Raw genomic sequence first — 27,597 nt, forward strand, 5'->3', positions numbered from 1 at the left:
ATGCCCATTATACGGGAGACCTTATAATTCTATGATGAATGCCTATTATACCGAAGACCTTACAATTCTATGATGAATGCCCATTATACTGAAGACCTTATAATTCTATGATGAATGCCCATTATACTGGAGACCTTATAATTCTATGATGAATGCCAATTATACTGAAGACCTTACAATTCTATGATGAATGCCCATTATACCGAAGACCTTACAATTCTATGATGAATGCCCATTATACCAAAGACCTTATTACAATTCTATGATGAATGCCCATTATACCGGAGACCTTACAATTCTATGATGAATGCCCATTATACCAAAGACCTTACAATTCTATGATGAATGTCCATTATACTGAAGACTTTATAATTCTATGATGAATGTCCATTATACTGAAGACTTTATAATTCTATGATGAATGCCCATTATACCGGAGACCTTATAATTCTATGATGAATGCCCATTATACTGGAGACCTTACAATTCTATGATGAATGCCAATTATACTGGAAACCTTATAATTCTATGATGAATGCCAATTATACTGGAAACCTTATAATTCTATGATGAATGCCCATTATACCGAAGACCTTATTACAATTCTATGATGAATGCCCATTATACCGAAGATCTTACAATTCTATGATGAATGCCCATTATACTGAAGACCTTATTACAATTCTATGATGAATGCCCATTATACCGAAGACCTTATTACAATTCTATGATGAATGCCCATTATACCGAAGATCTTACAATTCTATGATGAATACCCATTATACCAGAGATCGGAGACCTTACAATTCTATGATGAATATCCATTATACTGAAGACCTTACAATTCTGTGAAGTTTTGAAGTAAAAATAATTGTATGGGTCTTTGGTATTAAATGTTAAAGAACATACAGGAAGGCTTAGTTACCATTTTCTATTTTGTGTGTACTTTTACTTAGTAGGCTATAGCTATTGTTTTACATTAGATATAGGCATGGCTGTTGATCTTACATGTGGATATGTGTATTAAGATATTCAACACACTTAAAGATGATTTAACATAAAACATCAATTGGTGTCCAAACAATATTATATGCAAAAAATAGTGGGACCTTAATTTGACAAGATATGTGATATATTGGGGCCTTGATGTGACCAGATATGTGATGTATTGGGGCCTTGATGTGACCAGATATATGATATATTGGGGCCTTGATGTGACCAGATATATGATGTATTGGGGCCTTGATGTGACCAGATATATGATGTATTGGGGGCCTTGATGTGACCAGATATATGATGTATTGGGGACCTCAATGTGACCAGATATATGATGTATTGGGGCCTTGATGTGACCAGATATGTGATTTATTGGGGCCTTGATGTGACCAGATATATGATGTATTGGGGACTTGATGTGACCAGATATATGATGTATTGGGGACTTGATATGACCAGATATATAATGTATTGGGGCCTTGATGTGACCAGATATATGATGTATTGGGGCCTTGATGTGACCAGATATATGATGTATTGGGGCCTTGATGTGACCAGATATATGATGTACTGGGGACTTGATATGACCAGATATATAATGTATTGGGGCCTTGATGTGACCAGATATATGATGTATTGGGGGCCTTGATGTGACCAGATATATGATGTATTGGGGACCTCAATGTGACCAGATATATGATGTATTGGGGCCTTGATGTGACCAGATATATGATGTATTGGGGCCTTGATGTGACCAGATATGTGATGTATTGGGGCCTTGATGTGACCAGATATATGATGTGATGGGGACTTGATGTGACCAGATATATGATGTATTGGGGCCTTGATGTGACCAGATATATGATGTATTGGGGACCTCAATGTGACCAGATATATGATGTATTGGGGCCTTGATGTGACCAGATATATGATGCATTGGGCCCTTGATGTGACCAGATATATGATGTATTGGGGACTTGATATGACCAGATATATGATGTATTGGGGCCTTGATGTGACAAGATATATGATGTGATGGGGACTTGATGTGACCAGATATATGATGTATTGGGGCCTTGATGTGACCAGATATATGATGTATTGGGGACCTCAATGTGACCAGATATATGATGTATTGGGGACTTGATGTGACCAGATATATAATGTATTGGGGCCTTGATGTGACCAGATATATGATGTATTGGGGACTTGATATGACCAGATATATGATGTATTGGGGACTTGATGTGACCAGATATATGATGTATTGGGGCCTTGATGTGACAAGATACATAATGTATTGGGGCCTTGATGTGACCAGATATATGATGTATTGGGGACTTGATATGACCAGATATATGATGTATTGGGGACTTGATGTGACCAGATATATGATGTATTGGGGCCTTGATGTGACAAGATACATAATGTATTGGGGCCTTGATGTGACCAGATACATTGGGGGCCTTGATGTGACCAGATATATGATGTATTGGGGCCTTGATGTGACCAGATATGTGATGTATTGGGGGCCTTGATGTGACCAGATATATGATGTATTGGGGCCTTGATGTGACCAGATATATAATGTATTGGGGCCTTGATGTGACCAGATATATGATGTATTGGGGCCTTGATGTGACCAGATATGTGATGTATTGGGACCTTGATGTGACCAGATATATGATGTATTGGGGACCTCAATGTGACCAGATATATGATGTATTGGGGCCTTGATGTGACCAGATATATGATGTATTGGGGCCTTGATGTGACCAGATATATAATGTATTGGGGCCTTGATGTGACCAGATATTGATGTGATGGGGCCTTGATGTGACCAGATATATGATATATTGGGGCCTTGATGTGACCAGATATATGATGTATTGGGGCCTTGATGTGACCAGATATATGATATATTGGGGCCTTGATGTGACAAGATACGTGATGTATTGGTGCCTTGATGTGACAAGATATATGATGTATTGAGGCCTTGATGTTATATGTATAATGTATTTTCAACTGTGAAACCAGAGGCAAAATAATGTATCATCAGCGGTGTGACCAGTACGGTAGCATGGGCAATCCAAATTAAATTTGTTTGTTATCAAAAACCATGATGCATGCAGTGGAAAAAAGATATAATTATTAGCTCACCGGTTACGAGTAACCGAGAGCTAATGCTGTCACCCCGGCGTCGGCGTCCCACCCCAAAACTTTTAAAGTTTTTGGAGTAAGTTTTTTGAAAGCTTGTGAGTCCAAAAGTATACACCTCATGCCCTTCTTATTTGGTTTGTACATTCATTAGAGGTCTAGGAATGAAATCATGCAGAAAAATTTTTTGATTTTTTCGCATTTTACCATTTTGTGGACTTAACTTTTTTGGCACCAAAACCCACTTTAAAGTTTTTGGGGACAGTTTTTGGAAAGTTTGTAAGTCCAAAAGTATACACCTCATGCCCTTCTAAATGGTTTATACATTCATTAGAGGTCTAGGAGTGATGTTATGGCAAAATCATGCAGAAAAAAATTGTGATTTTTTCTGCATTTTACCATTTTGTGGACTTAACTTTTTTTTAACCAAAACTCACTTTAAAGATTTTGGGGGTTAGTTTTGAAACGCTGGTAAGTCCACACCCTTCTTATTTGGTTTATACATCCATTAGAGGTCTAGGAGCGATATTATGTGACGTACAATTTCAAAATGACATGCTTATACATACATAAAAAATGAATGCATAGTGTGATTGCTGCCGCCGGTGAGCTTTCGCAATCATTGATTGTTTCATAATTATGAAGGCTGCATCTGTCAGAAGGTGATTCCATTATTATCAAATAGAAAAGGATTTTGAGTGCAATTTCAGGTTCCATTGGATATATTATCAAAGTGATTATATAAATTGATCAAAAAAGTTCTGAGATGAAAAAACCCAACTCTTAACGCAAATTTAAACAAGTTTTTAAACTCTTTCTAAAATAAATCTAATTGAAGAAAGCCATAAAAATCCTTTTCTATCCTTTTTCCAGAGCGTGTTTGCAAAAACTGTGTCACAGAAAGTTCGGACTGCGCGATGGCAGAATAAGAGACCTGTTGCAGCAAAAGGATTAGGACAATAGATGGTTGGGTATTATACTAGTTATAGTAAAACGTACCAATATTTAAAGCTTGGGTAATTAGGATCTTATTGGTTAAGACTTTGTACAAATAAAATCACTCTGTTAAATCTAAACCCAAAGCAAGTGCTAAACAATCTTGAGTTTACATGGTAACAAAATGTCAATTTAAAAATCAATTCAACGTGGAATTGTTAATAAGAACATTTTCTTCTGCATGACTATCAGTAATTGTCATTGGATAGAAAATTTACAACAGAACCTTTTAATATCTTAAAACGAGAGAACAATAATCTTATTCTGTAAAATTATTAATATTAGTTTATGTAAAAATCATTCAATAAATTTGATTTTGAAAAAATTAAAAAGAAAAAGGATATATAGTGGATACTGTTGATAATTTTAAAATATTACTAGTAACTAAAGATTAAAGATGTGTCAGGACTCTCCTGTAAGACCACAGATTTAGATCTATAGGCAGTTCCAGTATTATAGCTACTGTAGGTAGTTGTGGGCTGTTTAGCATGAAAGCTGTTGGAGGAAATTCATTGAGAATATGATTATAAATAGAAAAAAAATCTGTTTTAGATGGTACATAAAATTTGGGTGGTCTGGCTTTTACTTCTCCGACTTGTGTACATTTGTAAAGGGAACTTATTTGTTCTTTCAGACTGAATTCGCAAAGTGTGTTTCACAAAAAGTTCGTAATATGCGCAAGTTGGTGCGGAAGCCAGACCTCCATGGAATCAAGATTATTAGGAGACAATTTGAAGTCACTATGGACTGAACTCTTGCCTAGCTATGTGTTTTAATCCGCGATTGTGATGTCATTTCCACAGAGATGTTCACTCTACCTGATAGCATTATGTATACCAAGGTTTTCTCCTGTGAAGTGTTTACCTGGTTTAAAGAGGTTTCCAGATCATTTAAGTTGGGCCACGGATATAGTCGTCTAGAGAACTCGCTATAGATTTGTGATATTTGTGACTTGTACGTACCATCAGTCTGATGCCTAACACTTCACACAATGTCCATCAGTGACTATGTTTGCGGATTGAGGGAATGAAACTGAAAAGATCTGACAAGAGAAAAATGAACAAGTTCTGCTTTTCATTAAGCAATGTTTCCATAAAAACATATACCGTATTTGACCTAATAAGGGCGCCCCTACCTTTTTTCAAGGAAATAAATCTTTGACTGAGTGTCAAAATGGCGTTCTTGTGAAATGTTTTGCTACTTTATGTGTTCAATTTTCTTCAGCAAATTAAGTAATTGGAATACAAGTTTTCGCCACATTTTGTCTATTCCTACAGATGACATGTCAGTGCAAAGAGCACCTGAAACTAAACACACGTACAAATAATAACTTACCATCTTTATTTGAAGATAAAGTAAAAGACTTCATTCTTGTTGATAAATAACTTTTGTTCAGAACAGAAAGCTAGTAAAAGACATTGTAAATCAATTATTAGGTCAAAGAAAACGATGTCTGATATGATCTGGGAAATCACCTGTGTCTATAAATAGAACACAAAAGAGTTCCATTTGAACATAAATGGTGGAACACACGTTCTCTGGTCTAAAGATCAGCTGGCATGGTTTACAAGTTTACAGGAATATTCAAGTGATGTTTAAGCTTAATATATGATAATGAATAGATATTTTCATCTGGAATATTTTTATGACTAAATATTTTACCGTTTCCACAGCCATAGGTATTCTGCTATAAGGTATAGTCTGTTTCATAAAACTTCAGTATAACTAATCTTAATAAGGGAGCCCCCACTGTCAATTACCCGCGCCCTGCGCCCTTAGGTCAAATACGGTACAATATAAGAATACTGTGACAATTTTTTTCACGTCAAATTATTGTGACACACAGTTTTGGACATGCCATCCTTTAATTATAAAGATTGAATTCCAAAGCTCACGTAACTGCAGTTGTTGAATTAAAAATTTAGACTGTTATACAAGTACTTCTATGACTTTTTTCTCTGGTTACAAGTTCAGTTTTCATACATTGATAAATATGTACGCTCCAATTGGTTACAAGTTCAGTTTTCATACATTGATAAATATGTACGCTCCAATTTTCAAATAATTCAAACTGATCCCACTTTTTTGTGCTGTTCATTCCAGACACTGTTTTCTAAGACCTTGTCACAGAAAATTCGCAACATCCGCTGGCAGAAAAGGAATGGCTTCAGTAACTGATACTTTAGAAGGAATATCTATCTGTGTTACCGTGGCGCTCTGTTGTACAAAATGATGGTAGTTTATAAAACATCTGCATGTCTGTACTGGTCCTAGAAATAAGTTTTAAATTGTCTATGAAGACTCGGACAAATAATGTCACTTGATGACATCATTTCTGTTTATTTATTGTTTACTTCATAGTTACCAGGTATTATTATTGAGGAGTTAAGTATTCATATTGTCTCTAAATGTTCAGTTTAATATTGTGCAGTACTGAGTGATGGATGAAGTAAAGAAAGTCTTGTGTAAATGACTGGTGTGAGAAGAGAATTTTGGGCTGAAGACAAACATTCTTAAAAGTGTTATTTTAGACTTTTTTTTTTTACTTGGCATTGATATCATTCCTGAAATGAGATTTTTATATGATCATATACCAATATTGCACAAAGTTGTTACACAGCATACATGTGTAAAATATAATCAATGACATTGACATTTTATGACAGTGTATTGTTGAAGATGACAATGTCTTTATAGGAGACAACTCCCACTGAAACAAACTCCAAATTACAATGTAGTTGGAAGTTAGTGACTGAATGAGTATGTTTGAGATATATGGTGAAATAGACATCTTAAAATGATATTGACCAAGACAACTTTGTGATTTACAATATATTTAGATACATCATACTTGTGTTTATATTTTTTAATGTCTTGGGGAAAAAATATTCACTTAAACATTATTATGTTGATAATTTAGAAACATTGTCAGCAAAGATTCAAGCACTGCAAATGATGGATATGCCCATCACTGTTCCCACAGAGAATTGTAATCCTTACAAATAGAAAGTTCTGCACAAAATGTTGACCCTAGAACAAAATATTATCATACCACTGACCAGTAGTTATCATAGCTAAACTATTAAAAACATCATAAAAATGTACCAGACAGTATCATAAGAAACAGAAATCTCATGTTTCTGACTCTGATTTGGTGTCTTTTTGAGTCCCACTATGTTTAATGGTACATGTACAGTTTAAATTAAAAAAAACTTCTTCCAAATTAGGGTTTTTCTCCATGAATAAAATTATTGTGATGTTCCAATAAAACACTCTATCCTTGTGTATTTTCAGAGTGTCTTTGCCAAATCCGTTTCCTCAAGTGTCAGAAAAATGAGATGGAGAGCAAAAAGAAAAGCACTTAATTCATATGAAGCATTGCTTGTTAACTAGACTCTAGAGAGGTACTAATTGTCTCTTATAAATGAAGTATTTGTTATTAGCTAAACCCCAGAGAAGTACCAATTGTCCCTTTGTTATAAAATTCCAAAAACATATCTTTAGAAATTAAATATAAGAATTCATGCTGTCACTTCCTTTGTATGTCTTATGAAGAAAAGTGTGGCTTTTAAAACAAAACATGAAATCTTAAAAAAAGATATGTAAATTTGGTAATCGCAAGGTTTTAATTTATCATATGATAATACTGAAAATTGTAATAATACTTTCAGAAGAAAACTTTTTACAGATTTAATTTTTTTTTTTTTTTTTTTGAGAAATATAACTTGTAACAAACGTAACTATTTTTTGTTAAGATGATCAATATAGAGTATATTCAATGTTTGGTTTTGAGAAATATAACTTGTAACAAACGTAACTATTTTTTGTTAAGGTGGTCAATATAGAGTATATTCAATGTTTGACTGATGTACACGTAAACTTTGTATGATTCTAAGGTGACACATGTACACTTACAGAACATTTTTCTTGTCAGATTTAGATTTAAGATTTCTTAATACTGTCTTGTTTTAACCCATCAGCTCATAGTGGTAAAATGTCTCGATGATATCACCAGATCTTCTGTCTCTATCGTGTTGTTTCATGTGGATTTTTGCCTGTGTTAATTCTCCATCCAGTGTAAATACCTAGATAGCATTGATTCCTGTTGGTGATGGTGGATTGTCTGTGATTTAGGGCTCTGCTTGTTAAGGTTATGATACATATTTCTGATTGCTCAACTCCACTCTTCTCCAAAACTCTCTTATTTTACTTTCAGAGTGTGTTGGCAAAATCTATATCCGCAAGTGTTCGCAACCTTAGGTGGAAAACAAGGAAATTAGCCAAGCAGCAGAATTATATCCCCGAGATTGGAACCATGAATTAAACAATTTGTCTGTACTAGAGGAAAATTTATGTGTTGTGTTTTGGAGTTTGGACATTTTGAGTATTGGGATTTGGACCTTTTGAACATTGGGATTCGGACATTTTTGAAGTTAAGGATTTGGACATTTTGAAGTTAAGGATTTGGACATTCTGGAATATGGACTATTGGAAATTTATTTATTAATCTATGCAGTGCTCATATGGATCCATCCTTATGATGGTATATTGCAATTCTGTTTGTATTATAAATGAAATGTTTCTGAGGTGGAAATGTGGATGATATTTACCCAACCTGATTGTTTAGGAGGAGTGTAGAATTTTGTATGATTATTAACCACTGTCATGATAAATCAGTGTTCAATTTAGTCTGCTTACAATAAAATTAATTAGTGGCAATGGGGGATTTTTTTTTTCAGAGTAAAAAAAGAAATGTTGTTTTACGGGTTAAGAAACGTTTTTCAAGAATAGTGCAAAACTCTTTTTGTTTTTTTCAGAGTTTTTTTGCAAAAACACTCTCTCGAAGTATCCGCAATATTCGCTATAGCAACAAGAAGAAATGCAAGATCATGGTGCAAAACGCAGTGGAAATGGAGGGTTTGTTGCTCAAAAATAATGATAACGTTATTTCTGGTGAAATGGAATCTGGATCGTACTCCCAGTAGTTGTTAATGGTTACAGAACTCCTGAGTCGGTGTACATTTGTAAATATTCGACAGACTTCTCTGTGCTTTGTTTTCACCAAGCCTCGAGGAGATAGAGTATGTGAATATCCCTTTGGGAATAGTCTGTGTGCTGTTTGATCACAGGTACTGATTCCTAAGTGAAGTTATTTTTAAGTTGTAGTACGTACGCATTTTGATTGGAGGTCAAACAATATTGATATCCATTCTTGTCCCTGCTGGTGTCAACAGACTCTGCCATGTTAGATTATCTTAGATCCAAGTATTCAAATTTTGTAAATTTGTGGCGATGGAAAATATCTTGAAGGAATGTTGATGCAATTTATGTATGTAGTGTATGCAATTTTATTGAGCATAAAAAAAACTGACAGATTGTTCAATCATGATGTATTGAAATGGATGTGATTTATAACAGCTGGCGGTTGTGAAGTTCGTGGCATCCTGTTACTTTATCGATGATATGAATGTGAACTTGTGAGTTATGGAAAGTTATGCCATAGTGTTTTATTTAAGGTTTTAAAAAGATGTTTTTATCATTTTATCCTGAATTGTATTACTATTTTGGTTTTTAATCTGTATTTATTAAGAAAAATATGCTTATATATCCTGATATGGCATTAAATTTTTATCCAAGATTTCTGAAATTGTGAATGTTTTATATTTATTTGTCAGACAATAATATTATGATATTACCTAAGTTTGAAAATCTATTTAAGAATGGTAATAAGCTGGTAGTGTTTTGATATATATCCTCCTGAACTTTTTATAATTTTGAAAGCTAGGCAGCACAGCGATATGATAAAGCTCCGAAATTTTGAAATTAACAACAAAAAAACATTGATTGGGAAAAGGCATGTACGTGTAAAATTTCTGATAAATTACGAAAGTGATACTGATTTCTTGGTGCACAATATATGGTTAAAATGTTGTTCTACTTTAAAAAAGATGAAATCTTCGGTATTATTGCCGCTGACCTAATGATAAATGTCCTCCCTGCAGTTTTAATTAAGGGGCCAGGGACATACCCCAACGGATCTTGCCTGATCAGATGAGTTTGTATCTGTGACCCCAACAGATCTTGCCTCAGATGAGTTGGTATCTGTGGATGCAAGGGTCTGTTGCTATTTAATTAAGTGTGAAACTGTTGTCTTCGGTTTTTAGTTTGTAGAAATAAACAAAAATCATCGTTTTATTTCAATATTTTCATCAATATATTCTACCATGAGGATATTCATCTTTTATTCAGCATGACTACATTGATTGTTGTAAGTCAGTTTTTTTTAGCCCGTACTGGGAATTTTCGTCATGTTGTAAGTCAGGTTTTTTCAGCCTGTACTGGGGATTTTAGTCATGAAGTGTAAAGGATACAGTGACGTTAGACAAAATGACATCATTTAATGACGACATGTGAACATAGTCCTTCATATATCACTTCAACAATGGAAATTGTGAGAATTATGATCTGATTACTTTCTGTTTTGTTTAGTAAGGTAAGATAGTAGAAATGAAGATAAAATAGAAATACAGAATATTGTTGACCTATGCATGCAGTGTGTCTTTTCATTCCGTTTAAATTTTATACAAAATTAAAATCACTTTTTCCATTATGTTTTTGTATGTACTAGTCCAGTTTACAACAAATACCTCGGATGTGTTTGTGTTTTAAATGTCAAGGTCACTGTTACTATTTATAGAACATTTTTGTGTGATTTTTGGCTTCATTTCAGTTTGTATTGAATCCAACAATATCAGAGAAAAGTTTAAAAAAGGTTTCTATATGTCTGGGTTTTCCCCCTTCAATTTCGAGTCGGGGGTGATAACAAAATGGTCGACCGGTAGTTATCTTAATTTTGACTGGTGAAAATATTTGTAGCTTTTTCTTGAGAAGTATGGGGGGGGGGGGGGGGGGGGGGGATATATTATAACCAGTAACTTAAACATTGAAATGAACTTGACATGAGTACAGAGGGCATTATAGACATTTTGTGGATTGATATATATTCACTATTATTCTCAGTCACGCCATTTAACAAGTTATCCCGGCTGTATGTTATACAGAAAATACTATCACCTGGTATATGTTTTAAAGTACTTTGGATTTTGTTTTCACTTGAACTGAACTAGAAAACAACACCTACCTTTTCAATAAATCTACTGATTTACTTTAATTACTGGTAATCTGTAAAGCATTTGTCATCGTTAGTATTGTCTGTATCGTTCACTGGTAAAATGTAAATAAATGTATATATATATATATATATAGTACTGTTTGTATGTAAAAAAAAACTTGAGTTGAAAATAAAATTACTGTAATCCTGTTGATTTCAGAGTCTGTTGTATGTGTGACATATTTTGGATGAATTCAATACAAGATTTACATATGGAAAGGTTAAGAGTGGATTCAACAAAAATCTCTCATTATTAATTTGTACTAGCTGGGTCAAGTTTCAAAGGTATTATTTTAAAGTAAAATTTCGGAAAATTAATAATAGCATTTGTCTAAATATCATCTTGAAATGACGATAAATAAAGAGAAATATTTCAATAGATAAAACGTCAGGTGCTGTTGCATATAAATTGTTTGTCTCGTGGAGCATTGAGGGTTTGTGTAATTCAAAACATCTTGCTGTGGGTTCAAGAAGTTTAGGGAAAAAAGAATTTGAGAAGAATTTGTTAATCTGCATGTTTTAAAAAAAACAGGCCTGAAAAAAACCCAGGCCTGTAATATTCTGAAATGTGTTTGATTTATGGGTTTAATAGTTGGCATTTATGTATTGAGCTTTTGGTTTCTTCTCAGGCCTAGCCTGTAATATATTGTCCATGGTTTATGGGTTAAAAAGTTGGACATCAGATATTATAAGCTTTTGGTTTCTATAACCAGCTCTGTAATATATTGTCCATGGTTTATTGGGTTGATAGCTTGACTGATGATATTGAGCTGTTGGTTTCTACCATTTCTGGATTCAACAAGTTAAGATAGACTTAATTTTATCATCTAGTTTTTAAAGTCATACCAATTGACACGTTTTCAAGATATGAGCATTGCTTTGATGATAAACTCCTCAACAAACAGGTCCAGACACCAAATGACTTCAAAAGTGAACATCAGTTGAATTTGAAAAATTAAACTCTGACTTATTAGTCATGTAGTAAAATGTTTATCTAAAATATGCTGAAGTAAAAATAACACTCTGTGTATACTGGCGTTCTACTGTATATTAGTGTTCCTGTGCAAGTTTTAAAATGTTACATAATAAGATTATCATAATATATATCTATATGCAATATAATTTCAGAAAATACCAGTATGTATTGAAAGCTACGTCATGTCATTTTCCCATTTTTGTCAGATTATGAAATGTTCTCGTAAAAAAGGTAGATATGTAATCATATACTTCCCTTTCCCTTTTCAGAGCTCTTTTTCAAAATCGGTGTCCCACAAAATCCGAGATATTAGGTACTTCTCAAAAAAACGAAGTTCGGCAACTCTTCAAACTTCAGTGGATTTCTCTATGACCCAAATAGGTGAAAGGTAAATTTCTTAAACATATATACTAACGATCTCGTCAGTGATTTATAAGAAACCTGTTATTGACAATAAGAACATACATTTAATGTGATATAAAGGAGAAAGTGACATTATCAGAAAACATGGTTTTGTAAAAATAGACTTTTAAGTCCATTAATATATTATATATATTCTTCATATATCTTTTAATTTTGTCCTCATGGAAGTTGAAGATACAATTTCTACAAGCTTACCAATATTATTGTTGTTTAGGGAAATTATTATCGTTTTGGGAAACTGATTTTAACAATATATGACATAAAGCCTGTCTGACAATAAACCTGTTAACCAGTGAGCTTATGACTTTTTCAATAAGAATTGACAACATGAACTTATTTAATTATGGAGAGAAAAATAATACATACCCGGTATGTGATATAAAGAGAAACTTAATCATGGAGAGGAAAATCATACATACCTTGTATGTGATATATAAAGAGAAACTTGATTATGGAGAGGAAAAATTATGGAGAGGAAAATAATACATACCTGGTATGTGATATAAAGAGAAACTTCATTATGGAGAGAAAATAATACATACCTGGTACATGATATAAAGAGAAACTTAATTATGGAGAGAAAAATAATACATAACCGGTATGTGATATAAAGAGAAACTTAATCATGGAGAGAAAAATAATACATACCCGGTATGTGATATAAAGCGAAACTTGATTATGGAGAGGAAAATAATACATACCTGGTACATGATATAAAGAGAAACTTAAGTTATGGAGAGAAAAATAATATATACCTGATACATGATATAAAGAGAAACTTAATCATGGAGAGAAAAATATTACATACCTGGTACATGATATAAACACAAATTTGAAATTAAGATGGATGTGAAAGATGAATCTTCAGGATAAAGTGCTGGTGTACTTTATACTGCAAAGTTTTCTTGGGTCCAGATCTAGAAGAAAAATGATTTACCTTAGGGTATACACGAAAACAGTTTGTAAAAATTAGAATAGCTGCAGTTATTTCCAAATATACTGGAATCTCTAGACAGAAAACATTTTGGGTGTCTAAATTAAAAGTATTCTTAAAAATTTTCTATTTATTTTTCAGAGACATTTCGCGACTTGCGTCTCCCAAAAAGTCAGAAACCTTCGTTTTCGAAGCAAGATGAAACAACGGAGTGTTGATTTATTATCTAACACCTAAAAACTGAACTGATTTGTTATTAAAAATGTGTTTGTGATTCATATAAATATTGTGATACTGGATAATTTGGAAAAAAACCAGAGATGCTTTGTCGACTCCATAGGAATGGCATCATTTGCTGGTACTGAATTGTGAGATTTGACTCTTGTATATGAAGATAGGATAGATAATGATTGTAAAGAGAAACAATGATTTAATTTTGAAGATGACCTACTCATTGAAAAATGACGGATCCTGAATTACTTCCCTTTGGTGTATATATTCTCCAATATTGGGCCTGATGGAAGTTTTGCACGTAGAGGTGTCAACCAAGTCGACTCATTAAAAACAAGAACCCAATCATTGGTGATACTTAATGCGATCGTTTAATGCGATCGTGATCGACCCTTAGTTACATTGTAAATCTTGAACGTCTAGACTAGTTGGATTATATTTGAGAAATAACACGTTTTATTAAAAATAGAGTTTTCTTTGACACGTGCTGAATTATTTCCATTTGTTGTATCAATCAATATAATGTGTAAGGAGTAATGTCTGATAAAGGTTTCCTGATTACACAGGTTCAGTTTACATAGAAATGTCTACAGTGGGATCTATTAAAGGTCTGGTTTATACAGGTTTTCTGATTACACACGTTCAATTTACATATAAATGTCTACAGAGGAACCTAGTAAAGGTCTGGTTTATACAGGTTTTCTGATTACACAGGTTCGGTTTACATAGGAATGTCTACAGAGGAACCTAGTAAATGTCTGGTTTATACAGGTTTTCTGATTACACAGGTTCAGTTAACATAGAAATGTATACAGTGGGACCTAGTGAAGGACTGGTTTATACAGGTTTCCTGATTACACAGGTTCAGTTTACATAGAAATGTCTACAGTGAGATCTATTAAAGGTCTGGTTTATACAGGTTTTCTGATTACACACGTTCAATTTACATATAAATGTCTACAGAGGAACCTAGTAAAGGTCTGGTTTATACAGGTTTTCTGATTACACAGGTTCGGTTTACATAGGAATGTCTACAGAGGAACCTAGTAAATGTCTGGTTTATACAGGTTTTCTGATTACACAGGTTCAGTTAACATAGAAATGTATACAGTGGGACCTAGTGAAGGACTGGTTTATACAGGTTTTCTAATTACACAGGTTCAGTTTACATAGAAATATATACAGCGGGGCCTAGTAAAGGTCTGGTTTATACAGGTTTTCTGATTACACAGGTTCAGTTTACATAGAAATGTAGTGGGATCTAGTAAATGTCAGGTTTATACAGGTTTTCTGATTACACAGGTTCAGTTTACATAGAAATGTCTAGAGGAACCTAGTAAAGGTCTGGTTTATACAGGTTTTCTAATTACACAGGTTCAGTTAACATAGAAATGTATACAGTGGGACCTAGCAAAGGTCTGGTTTATAAAGGTTTTCTAATTACACAGGTTCAGTTAACATAGAAATGTAAACAGTGGGACCTAGTAAAGGTCTAGTTTATACAGGTTTTCTGATTACACAGGTTCAATTTACATAGAAATGTCTACAGTGGGACCTAGTAAAGGTCTGGTTTATACAGGTTTTCTGATTACACAGGTTCAGTTTACATATAAATGTGTACAGTGGGACCTAGTAAATGTCTGGTTTATACAGGTTTTCTGATTACACAGGTTCAGTTTACATAGAAATGTCTACTAAAGGCCCTAGTAAATGTCTGGTTTATACAGGTTTTCTGATTACGCAGGCTCAGTTTACATAGAAATGTCTACAGTGGGACCTAGTAAAGGTCTGGTTTATACAGGTTTTCATGTTACACAGGTTCAGTTTACATAGAAATGTCTACAGAGGAACCTAGTAAAGGTCTGGTTTATACAGGTTTTCTGATTACACAGGTTCAGTTTACATATAAATGTGTACAGTGGGACCTAGTAAATGTCTGGTTTATACAGGTTTTCTGATTACACAGGTTCAGTTTACATAGAAATGTCTACTAAAGGCCCTAGTAAATGTCTGGTTTATACAGGTTTTCTGATTACGCAGGCTCAGTTTACATAGAAATGTCTACAGTGTGACCTAGTAAAGGTCTGGTTTATACAGGTTTTCTAATTACACAGTTTTCATTAGGAACATGAATAATAAAAAGAATAATTCAGTAAAAGAAATACAACCACTTTATAATAGTCAATATTTACTGGACTGTTAGACATTTAAACATGTTAATGGCATAAAGATATTGACCATGTAGCTATCCTGTTGTCAATGTAATATCGTCTTAAAGCTTGAAACAGACATTTAACAGCAGCTGGTGAATGTAGGTTTCCGTTATTTCAGAATTTGTGTTGTCACAATGTTGTGTTAAATGCATTGTGATGTCTCTGATGAAAAATGCATGGATTGAAAATATCTCAATTTTTTTTTTTCAATAGAATATGAAACACTGTTTTATTTTTTCTGTCTGCTGAATATCCTAGTTATGAGGTGAACAGAATGTTATGAAGTGGAAACTGGTTAAATTCTTCTCTATCTGTCTATATATATTTATATATATTGGTCTGAAAATTTATATGGCACACATTTTAAAACACTGAACTGTTCTCGTTGCAGTGGGAGTTTGCTAAAGGTGTTTCCCAAAAAGTGCGCAACTTACGTAAGCAATTTCGTAGCCGGCAACACTATCTGGCCAAATCTTTAACTACTCCTGAAACCTCGGCCTCGGCTGACTCTGCAGGTGTGCAGTAAAACCAGACCATAGGTACAGTTTTAAAACGACCTGACTTCAGTTTCTCAGATTCTCAGATTTCTTTGTGAAACAGTCAGCATGCTCCCAGTTCTCAGAATGTCTACATTGTCTACAGAAAATAACAAAATAATTACCTGAAAAAGGCTTTGCAATTTGGCCAACAAACTTCAAAAGGGAAGAAAATTTTGGAATTTTGGAAAGTTGATTTTGAAGGTGTTGTAATATGTGGAGGAAGTTTTCTGGAATGACAGCCAGTAATGTAATTGAGTGTGAAGGTGGATATTTAAGGTTTATATTTAATTCACAATCTGAATATCTATGATACAAAATTAAACAAAATGTTAAGACCCTCTGGTTTTGATTTATAAGATAAGTTTTTAATCACTTGACCAAGACACCCCTTTCCTCAAAGGACTCCTGTAAAAACATTTTGAACTTTAATTAAGCTGACTCAAATCATATTTATTCTCCAATGAAATATTATTATTGATGACATTTGTGAAACAGGTGTTACAAGTACCCCTTGTCATGGGACAGTTGAACTACTGTTCTTAATTTTATATTTAATTTTGAAGAAAAATATTTATTGTATGTCACAAGATGCCGTGTATTTAAATAATCCACGTTATGTGTAAAGTTGTAATCGTAATTGTAAATATCTGTGTACCATATACCACACATAGTAAATTTATTACAATTTAATTAAGTATTAAGTTTGTCTGTAGCAGCAATTTGACGAAAGAGAATTGACCCAGAATCGCGAATCGCGTTCCAGATGTATTCAGATAGAGTCCTAAGTCTGTCTGGTTTTGTACTGTATACATGTACATACAATATATTTTATTACTCATCAAATACTATTAATATGACATGTTGCTCCGTATGTACAGGTCTTCCTATAGTAAAAAGGGGTGTGGCTTTCGTTACGGAAATCAGTTACTGCTTACGTATTATCATCTTTTTTATACCAAATTTTTTTTTCCTTTTTTTTTTTAAGTCGACATGTGCAGTTGACAAGTTCTTAAGATGATGCATATTTCATCACCAAAGGCATGTGATGTATGAAAACAGGGTACTATATCTGTGTTGGATATTTTACCAGGCCTGATATCATCACATAGACCTGTGTGAAATCCTCGTTAAATATCTATATGATACTGATGAATCACCAGCATGGTGTTAATCGTTGTATACAGTTATTGACTTCTTATCAGGATCATTGAGGAATCATAATAAAAGTGTTAATTTAACATTAATCATTTAATCATTTTCATCCGAGTACATGAGAAATATATCAACATAACTTATTATATAGTGACAATAATATTAAATTACTGCTGTGTGTTGTATTCATTTGACCATTTCCCTCGATTTCATTGTTGTTATACGTGAAAGGTTTAAATTGTACAAGGTATACTTGTTCACTAGAACTGTTGTTTGACTTCATGGTTTGATCAATGCAATGCATTAACAGTTCTGCAGGATTCTAGAAATGAAAAATTTAAACTATATTATTAACATTGATATTTATTTGTAAAGAGAAACCTTCACCAAATCATTAGTAGTGTATTCTGTAATATAATATAAGTCATAGAGAAAATAATTTTGTCAGAAGAAGAAAATGTGAAACATTCATAGACATCTGACACTATATAAATAGTTATTATATACTATCTACGTATTGTTTTGTTTTATTTTAGCCGACAGTTCAGGAGTAAAATTTAAGGTTATAAATTACATGTATAGGTGTTTTGACATGTATAATCTATATCTTATACTACTTTGTATAATGTACAGTATACTACTTTGTATAATGTACAGTATACTACTTTGTATAATGTACAGTATACTACTTTGTATAATGTACAGTATACTACTTTATATAATGTACAGTATACTACTTTGTATAATGTACAGTGAACTGACAAAAATATTCGTATTGTAAATGTTTCCTATTTTGTTCCATTTGTAATGTTTTGAATAAATTTTGTTATCTCAAACGCTTGGTGTTCCAGCTTATTGTCCAATTCTGTATCCGCCAGTCTATTAATAGTAACAGGGTAGTTTTAAAATAGCAGATCATAACATTTGTCCCAATTACAGGGAGCTTCTTTATTGATGTCTGGGTTCCACGTTAAAGTGGATTTTTTTGGTCAAAGGTCATTGAGGTCTCTTTGAAAAAAAATCATTGTATTCACAAATTAAATTTTATACTGAACAAGAATTTACCTTGTACACTGCTTCTCACAGAAATATATCTGATATTACGGACAATATGAAAATACAGTCTAACACCAAGAAATGAAAATAATATTATCATCCTAAAAATGACTCGTTTATAAAAATGAAAACAACAATACCAGGTGGACTACAATAGATTGTTTGAGAATGCATCACTTTAAATTTAAATGAGATCAAGAGACGTCCAACCTTTTGGGAGTTGGTTAAAGTATGTAACTTCTGGGTACTGTACAGAAATATACAACAGTTAACAATTATTGTTTTCAATTGATTGTTATTACTTTTTGTCCGAGATGTAAGTTAGGATCTTCAATGAAGATATGTCAAATTAATCTGAATATTTAAGTTCTATTAGGATCCACAGTGACTTTAGTTAAATGTTTAAAATGGAGGCTATCAAACTAACAGATAGGATTGTTCTCATTTCAGTGGGAATTTGCTAGAATTGTTTCCCAAAGAGTGCGTAACTTCCGTAGGAAAGCACGAAAACAACTATCAGTGGGTGATACAACGACAAAGTGACCAATTTACATGGATTGCTTACGTAAACAACAGTGACCGATTTACAGGGATCGCTTACATAAACAACAGTGACCGATTTACATGGATCGCTTACATAAACAACAGTGACCGATTTACATGGATTGCTTACGAAAACAGCAGTAACCATGCAATTTACATGGATTGCTAAGTCGTAAACGACAGTACCCAATTTACCTGGATTGCTAAATCGTAAACAACAGTACCCAATTTACCTGGATTGCTAAATCGTAAACAACAGTACTCAATTTACCTGGATTGCTAAGTCATAAATAACTGACTAATCTACATGGATAGTTAACACATAAACAACAGCATAAATGACAGTGACCAATTTATATGGATTGTTGACATAAGCAACAGAGTTTGATTCACTTGAATTGTTTACAGAATCCTCATCTCTGCCTCCGAGGTTCTACAGTAACAGAATGGATAATGACTGATGATATTGTTACCATGCTGTGTACTGTTGTATTGAGGTTTCCTGACATATTTTCCTGGGAGTTTGAACAAAATAGATTTAATCGTGTGATAGAATACTGCTAATTTTGTTTCTACTATTTGGGGATTAAAAACAAAAAAACAAAAAAAAACCAATTGTTTGTAGCACACTGTGTATTATTTTGAATTACTTAATCAGTAGGGTAATTAATTGTATCAAGCATTTTGTTCTTGTTGATTGATATTAGAGTTGGAGTGGGGTGAGGGTTACTTTATGTATATACTATTGTACAACGAAATCACACAGGGGATATATCTCTGCATTACAAGTGAAATAACTCTGCATTAAAATATGTATTAAAAGGGAAAATAACTCTGCATTCAAATATGTATTAAAAGGGAAATAGCTCTGCATTAAATATATATATATTCATAGGCATCTTTCTTTATAAAAACTGTTATTGATGAGAAATACCTTAAAAAATCACAAACTCAATACTGAGCATGATTTACTGTCATCCTGTATAATTTATAAGTACCTATCTGTTTTTGAATCCCCAAAAGTTGAACATATTAGCATGATAGAAGGAAATAAAGACAGACCATAGTTTTAATTTATTTTAATGTCTTTTTGATTAGAAAACTCGACAAGCTGTTCACTGACTTCCTATCCTTGTGTATTTTTCAGACGGATTGTGCGAGAGGCATCTCACAAAAAGTACGTGACTTGCGCAAAAAATTTAGAAGGATTAATTTTGCTAAACAAGACATTCTCATGCCCTCGCTCGCTGCTAGCGGTGTCACAGCAGGTCATATGCAAAGTACTGAGTCCCAGGTTCCACAACAACTAAGCCACACTCAAGAGACTGGGGAAGAAAACGATCCGCTACTTGTCCAAATGTATATAGGAAATGACCAATCATGATCAGCTGTCATGAAAATGCAAGTTGAATTGAGAGTTTAATCTCAATGCCGGTTTATAACAAAATGAATCCATTATACATTGAAGAAATGAAATGACGAACTGACCACAGAAATTTTACCGTGTTGCACTCCAAACAAGATGTACATAAAAACTTTGGCAGAAGTACCTGATTTTCGGAAACTTTTATAACTCTGGTTTGAGAGTTACGATTAGTGAACACAAATAGGATTTGACACCAGTGTGAGTTCGACACTTGAAAAATGAAGTTATTGGATTTTACTATGAATATTTCAGAAGAAAATTCAATGAAGAACCAACATTCAATAAGTTTGTGTTAACTTTGTAGTTTAACTACCTTATATGACCTTAGCTGTTGATAGGACAATACTTAACCAAACCGGTATTGTATTTTAAAAAACAGCTGTTTAAAATTCCGCTCACTGATCATGAGACAATAGCTAATTGTTCTGTGTAAGTTTGTCTTTATTGAATTAGGAAGACTTTAATTAACAGCTTAAACAATACAATAACAATACAATAGACGGTATGTTATATATATCCACTATCTTTATATATATGATACATTTGAAACATATAAAAAGATTTTTTTCTATTGTCTTGTACATCATGTTAAAAAATGAAAAAAAAAAAATCCAAGAATTATCTCCCCTTGCATGACACATCTTTGATCATGCATTTGAAGGCTGTTGGATAAAGCTGGATCAGATATGATTGGAAATTAATCTTCATGATTGAAAGAAAAGAAAAGCATCTTTGTCTGAAATCCCTAAAAGTGCCTTTCCAAATTATCTCGGCACTGATCGAATGGAAGGCACAATTTCAAAAAAAAAAATTTTAAATTAATTTCTGTTATGTTTCTGTTTCTTACAAGTTTCACATAATATGAATAAGGTGTATATATTATTTTGTTCTATTTAAGTTTCAACTTGTAATATATAAATTTACATTAATGTTTTATGTTAAACTAAACAAAGACTTGTCACAAAAGTATGTAATGAACTTTGATGGATCAGAAATATTTGATATCTTATAAAAAAATCTGCTTAGCAGATATCAAATATTTCAATATGGAAATCCCCTATATAGATCTTATATATATATATATATATATATTAAAACAGTGAGCTTTAATTTATAGAAGGTATGTTGCTTTGTACTAGAAGGAACTGTATCAGGAGTAATAGAGGTCTGGCACAACCTTTTCGATCTAATAAATATAAAAAGTTATATTTATAGACTCCAAATTTTCTGAACTATGTACCATTTATCTGAAACAACCCCAGCAGTTGATCAACCTGATTTTGATGAGGTTTTCTGGCATTTTAAATTGGCATCAGAATTTCAGCACTATGTTTCGTCCAATATTGACATAATTGGGTGTGAAATAAAAGGTCGCATATTCCTTCAAAAGAGGAGATTATGAATACTTGGAGGATGAATATAGATACAATGTTGATGTGATGTGTTCAGTGTGAAATGTATTTGCCCATTTAATCTGGTATACAATTATATATATGATACTTAATCCAGATGAGTCTCCGCTATACGTGATACAGCCACTCTTCCTTGAAGAGAGGAGATTAGATAGATATTATGATGTGTTCAGTGTATAATTTTTACGCCCTTTGAATCTGGTATATATACGTATATTATACATGACCGTAGGCCGGTGGTTTTTCTCCGGGTACTCCGGCTTTCCTCCACCTCCAAAATCTGGCACGTCCTTAAATGACCCTGGCTGTTCATAGGATGTTAAACAAAGCAAAAAATAAACCAAAAATTATACATCATACTGTTACTCCCTCCAGAATACTCAATACCTGAGTTCTTATACTTTATGTTGATTACAGAAGATTCTCATTCATGTACATAAAGTCAGCAATCCCTGCATCCGATTTTTTGTCTATTACCACAATTGGGAAAGAACTATTGAGGCCATTTGACTTTTTTCTCACCTATCTTATATATTTGTATTGGAGTGAGCTACAGATTTCGTCCTCAAGCTATTTTTACATGTGCAATTATAATGAAAGAATGTCTCTGACCCCGAATTTCTTCTCGGCATTATGATACTATTTGTATATACAATGTTTAGATGTTGTAAATATTAAATTTGTATTGTCCAACTTTGAACTTTGTTTTTTATTGTATAAGTCACTACAGATACTAACTTATGGTTTATATTGTATATGATAGAAATAAATATAAAGATATAATGATATGATTTTGCTGCTAAATTGAAGGATTATGAGAAATGTGACAAAAATAGGTATTCACAATTTTTACAGGACCTAACAAGATATTAGATACCTGGTAGTTCTAACGGGAACAACCACAAAATATTAGCCCCGTTAAATTTAACCAGCTATAGAAATAAAATATATTAGCAAAACACTTGCTAATGATCAATTCATGTAAATCTTAGAAAACATCTGTTTTAACACAATACAAATGTCTGTCAGTCTTTGTTACTGAAATGATCTCGAACGCCATCAAGTCACGTGAGTAAACTAGAAGCTCAATGGTAGGGTCGGCTTGCATGGTATTCTGGCATAAAAAAATAGGGGGGGGGAGGTTGGAAATAATCATTCTGCAGAAGTTCGCAATAGAGGAACACTTACTTTTTCTAATATGATTTTGGCTTACCATATTAATGTCCTATCACTGACCTGCTGTACCAATTTGATGTGATAACGACGTAAGCTTTGACCAGTAAATGTCCATGTTCTTGTTTGGTTTCGCATTCTTAACTATTTCTATTTGTTTAGGAATCCTGTCATGTTGAGGCAGATTATTTAATTTTCTGGTAGCTTCATGTTAGATAATCATTCAACCCACATGTAAAACAAGCCTTATGGTTTATTTTTCAGAGTGTTCTTGCAAACTCACTCTCGCACTGTGTGAGAAATATCCGGTATAGGAGCAAGCCAAAAGTGGATAGAATGATGATGATGCAAATTAAAACTGCGGAAGAAATGATTTTAAAGGACCATCCACCTCTAAACATGAGTTTTGTGAAAGCCGACCCTACACAGACCGCTCTTAGACTTAAGGATCACGCCCCTTTCTTTATTACTGACACCTAGTTCCATCAGCTGATTCAGATTAAAAATATATATACATTAAATGTATATGTTTGTACAAAGATATTATACAGATCTACCACATGACAAATATACATGTATATAAAAGGATGATATTGTAGACTACTTAAAATGATATTGACATTCTGATTTGGAAGAATTTAAAATGAAATGCTCATATTTTTCACTGGATGAAAATATTTCTGATGGCCAGAAAGGTTTTGCTATCAACATCATTCATGATTGGTATCTGATGGACAATCCTGTTCAAAGCAATCTTATTTCACTTTATGTAAATGTTCAACTTTTTGCCATCAAATTTATCCTGTCAAATCCGCCTTTACACCAACATTACTGGGTTATCAATGAGCCTGTTTTACTCAATGTGTAATACTAATTAATTACCACATGAAAAATCATCAAATTAAAACTTGAGTCATCATAAATTTCAGGTCAAGGCCTCTGATGTATAAAATAAAGGTCAATGACAATAGGAATTTGGGTCCCATAAATCTAGGTCATGACCTTTGCCATAGGAATTTGGATCCCGTAAATCTAGGTCATGACCTTTGTCATAGAAATTTGGATCCCATAAATTTAGGTCATGACCTTTGTCATATAAATTTGGATCCCATAAATTTAGGTCATGTGACCTTTGTCATATGAATTGCAGGTCAAGGTTGTTATGATTTGAAGTCCGAGATGGAAGGATTTGTTGGTCATGTTGATTACCAGATAGTCAAGACGACATTAAGATGTTATTTTCCATTATCATACAAATTGACAGTCAGTTGAGGCAGTCAGATCTATTCAGGACATTTTTATCCTGATACAAATCAAGGTTTTGAGAGGCTACTAACGATGACACCACAACATGATTAGGTATATTGCAGCGTTTGAAAAAAAAATGGTATATGTATATAATAAGTTCTGGTGGCAAATTTTAGTTGTGTTTAAAAAGGAAATAAACAATGTTCTGTTGAACAAAAGTCTTACTAGAGCTCTGTACTCATCGATATCATCTTTAAAATCTCAGGGGCTACTCCCTACAACTTTGGAATATGTCACTGCGATTGCAAGGCTGATATATTGTCCCCATAAGATTACAGAGTCTCTACACCTAAACAAAAGCCTGTGAAATTGAAATGAGATCTGTTTAATTATCAGTGATGTAGAGATCACAGGTGGTTAAATTCTCTTATAAAGAAATTTCCAAACTAATGTCAACAAGTTTGTATCATCAGCTAATTGTCATGTACAGAACTTTTGGTCTTGTCATAACATATTCCAATGGTGCTATTTAATCAAGAAAAATTGCATTAAGCTCACCTTGGAAGTCACCCCAGCATCGGCATCGGCCTCAGCATTGGTTTCTAAATGTAAGGGTTTTGGTGCAAGTATTGAAAGGCACCAGTAAAATCCTTTATCAGTGTAATAGGGTTCGAGTCTCTGGTTTGACGGTTGCTGTATGTTAACTATTATTTCCCCGAGGTCAAATATGATTCATAATGATAGATTGAATGCTTACTACAATACAAAACTTTAGTTAAATTATGTCTATTTTACCTTTAAAAAATTGCAGTATTTGTTTTGTTAAAATATTGGTATATTACAATATAGATTCCTGTTGGTGAACTCTCCCCCTATTTCTTGTGTGAGGTATAGTGATATATGATGTCATTCAAGATTTGTGCGGGTGACATTACTCTTTCCATCAAGGGCTGTTTCCTTGGAATATAAAAATGCATCAATATATGGGCATGGTGACTGTTGTGATCTCTTGCAGTAGATACAGTGTTCATTATCTGTATATAATGGTATAGAGAGACAAACTGTTACCAGGTGGGGTGGGGTGAGGGTGGGGGAATTTTTTACAAGAAAAATAATCAAAATAATGTTATTCATCTTATAGGGAAAATACTTTGCATGGTAGGACTTTGATTAATTGGTGCTGATTTAACATAAACAATATTTTTTTAAATTTTCGTTATGACTTGAGTAAGACTACATAATTGCTGGCAACTGACCTTTGGTACTTATATTTTTCAGGGGGAGTTTAGAAGATTGCTCACAAGGTGTACTTACAACATACGTTATTATAAACGAACACGGCAACTCAAGAGTAAAACCCATGATGAAAACACTTTCTCATGTTCCTTAGATGATCATTGGCTAGGGTAAAGGTCAAGGTTACTAGGCAGGAAAGGTCAAGGTTACTAGTCAGTAAAGGTCAAGGCTACTAGGCAGGAAAGGTCAAGGTTACTAGTCAGGAAAGGTCAAGGTTATTAGACAGTAACATTTCAAAATAGCATTGAATTGTTTGTGCCACTTTAATGGCCATTGTCATTGACCATTGCACATCATTGTGTCTAGTACAACTGTTTTAAGGTTGGTTAGTCATCCAGAGGATTTTTTCAAGGCTGAATTTTCACAGAGTTTTGTAGCAGAAGACCTAACGTTTGGGAGGAATTGTTTGAAGTGGGCTAAAAACATTTACACATGTTTAAGAGACACCAGCAAAAAGCATCTTCAAATACTGGTATTGCTTGAGTCATATATAAAACTACATTAAACAGCTGTCTCGTCCTTGTAGACTGAAGGAGATTTAGGAACATCAAAAGGCCTAAAGGGCTGTGCCAATACAAATGCTCAATTGTAGAGGAGGAGGTAACCCCTAATTGAAGTAATGTTGTAACACTGATTGGTGTAAACCTACAGTAAAGTTGTAACACTGATTGGTGTAAACCTACAGTAAAGTTGTAACACTGATTGGTGTAAACCTACAGTAAAGATTGGTGTAAACCTACAGTAAAGTTGTAACACTGATTGGTGTAAACCTACAGTAAAGATTGGTGTAAACCTACAGTAAAGTTTTAACACTGATTGGTGTAAACCTACAGTAAAGATTGGTGTAAACCTACAGTAAAGTTTGGTGTAAACCTACAGTAAAGATTGGTGTAAACCTACAGTAGAGTTGTAACACTGATTGGTGTAAACCTACAGTAAAGTTTTAACACTGATTGGTGTAAACCTACAGTAAAGTTTGGTGTAAACCTACAGTAAAGATTGGTGTAAACCTACAGTAAAGATTGGTGTAAACCTACAGTAGAGTTGTAACACTGATTGGTGTAAACCTACAGTAAAGATTGGTGTAAACCTACAGTAAAGATTGGTGTAAACCTACAGTAAAGATTGGTGTAAACCTACAGTAAAGATTGGTGTAAACCTACAGTAAAGATTGGTGTAAACCTACAGTAAAGATTGGTGTAAACCTACAGTAAAGATTGGTGTAAACCTACAGTAAAGATTGGTGTAAACCTACAGTAAAGATTGGTGTAAACCTACATCAAAGATTGGTGTAAACCTACAGTAAAGATTGGTGTAAACCTACAGTAAAGATTGGTGTAAACCTACAGTAAAGATTGGTGTAAACCTACAGTATAGTGTTGTAACACTGAGCTATTTCCAAAGGCAGAATTTCATTTGTACAACCAAGTTATGGCTTAGCAATTTATGTAAAATGTGGGGTCTTATTTGTGAAACTAGATGCAAGATCTATCCAAAGACTTCAGAAAGTTCACTGAATTTGTTTCAATTCTGAGTTGACTGCAAAACTATGGGAATCTATATTCCTGGAAGAATATTTTGTTTTATTTTGTTTTCAAACTGTTACTTTCACACTGATTGATATACATTGGTGGAGTTTTTTTAGATGGATGCAA

General features: G+C 33.3%; 1 protein-coding gene and 1 long non-coding RNA gene across 27 annotated transcripts in view; one reads left to right on the forward strand and one right to left on the reverse strand.

The window, feature by feature from the left end:
* LOC117322409 overlaps positions 1 to 27,597 on the forward strand; it is a 51,043-nt gene that overhangs the window by 11,738 nt on the left and 11,708 nt on the right. Inside the window, exons 5-7 of one of the 25 annotated variants that reach the window (XM_033877295.1) lie at positions 12,566 to 12,684; positions 13,795 to 14,867; positions 15,160 to 15,488. The exons of 3 other annotated variants lie outside the window; for them this stretch is intronic. In XM_033877295.1, the coding sequence (XP_033733186.1) occupies positions 12,566 to 12,684; positions 13,795 to 13,855 (180 nt within the window). In that variant the 3' untranslated portion in view covers positions 13,856 to 14,867; positions 15,160 to 15,488. 21 more of the 25 variants (XM_033877300.1, XM_033877306.1, XM_033877310.1 and 18 more) reach the window with 21 other exon arrangements.
* On the reverse strand, positions 26,543 to 27,358 carry LOC117322415. Of its 2 annotated transcripts, XR_004531548.1 has the most exons (5): positions 27,309 to 27,358; positions 26,930 to 27,216; positions 26,770 to 26,872; positions 26,656 to 26,735; positions 26,543 to 26,621 (listed from the first exon to the last, which is right to left on the reverse strand). It is a non-coding gene; the product is annotated as an uncharacterized LOC117322415 (long non-coding RNA). The 2 variants fall into 2 exon arrangements; XR_004531547.1 differs by having other exon boundaries at positions 26,588 to 26,678; positions 26,713 to 26,872.

The sequence above is a fragment of the Pecten maximus genome, chromosome 2, assembly GCF_902652985.1.
Source record: "Pecten maximus chromosome 2, xPecMax1.1, whole genome shotgun sequence".
Taxonomy (NCBI): Eukaryota; Metazoa; Mollusca; class Bivalvia; order Pectinida; family Pectinidae; genus Pecten; species Pecten maximus.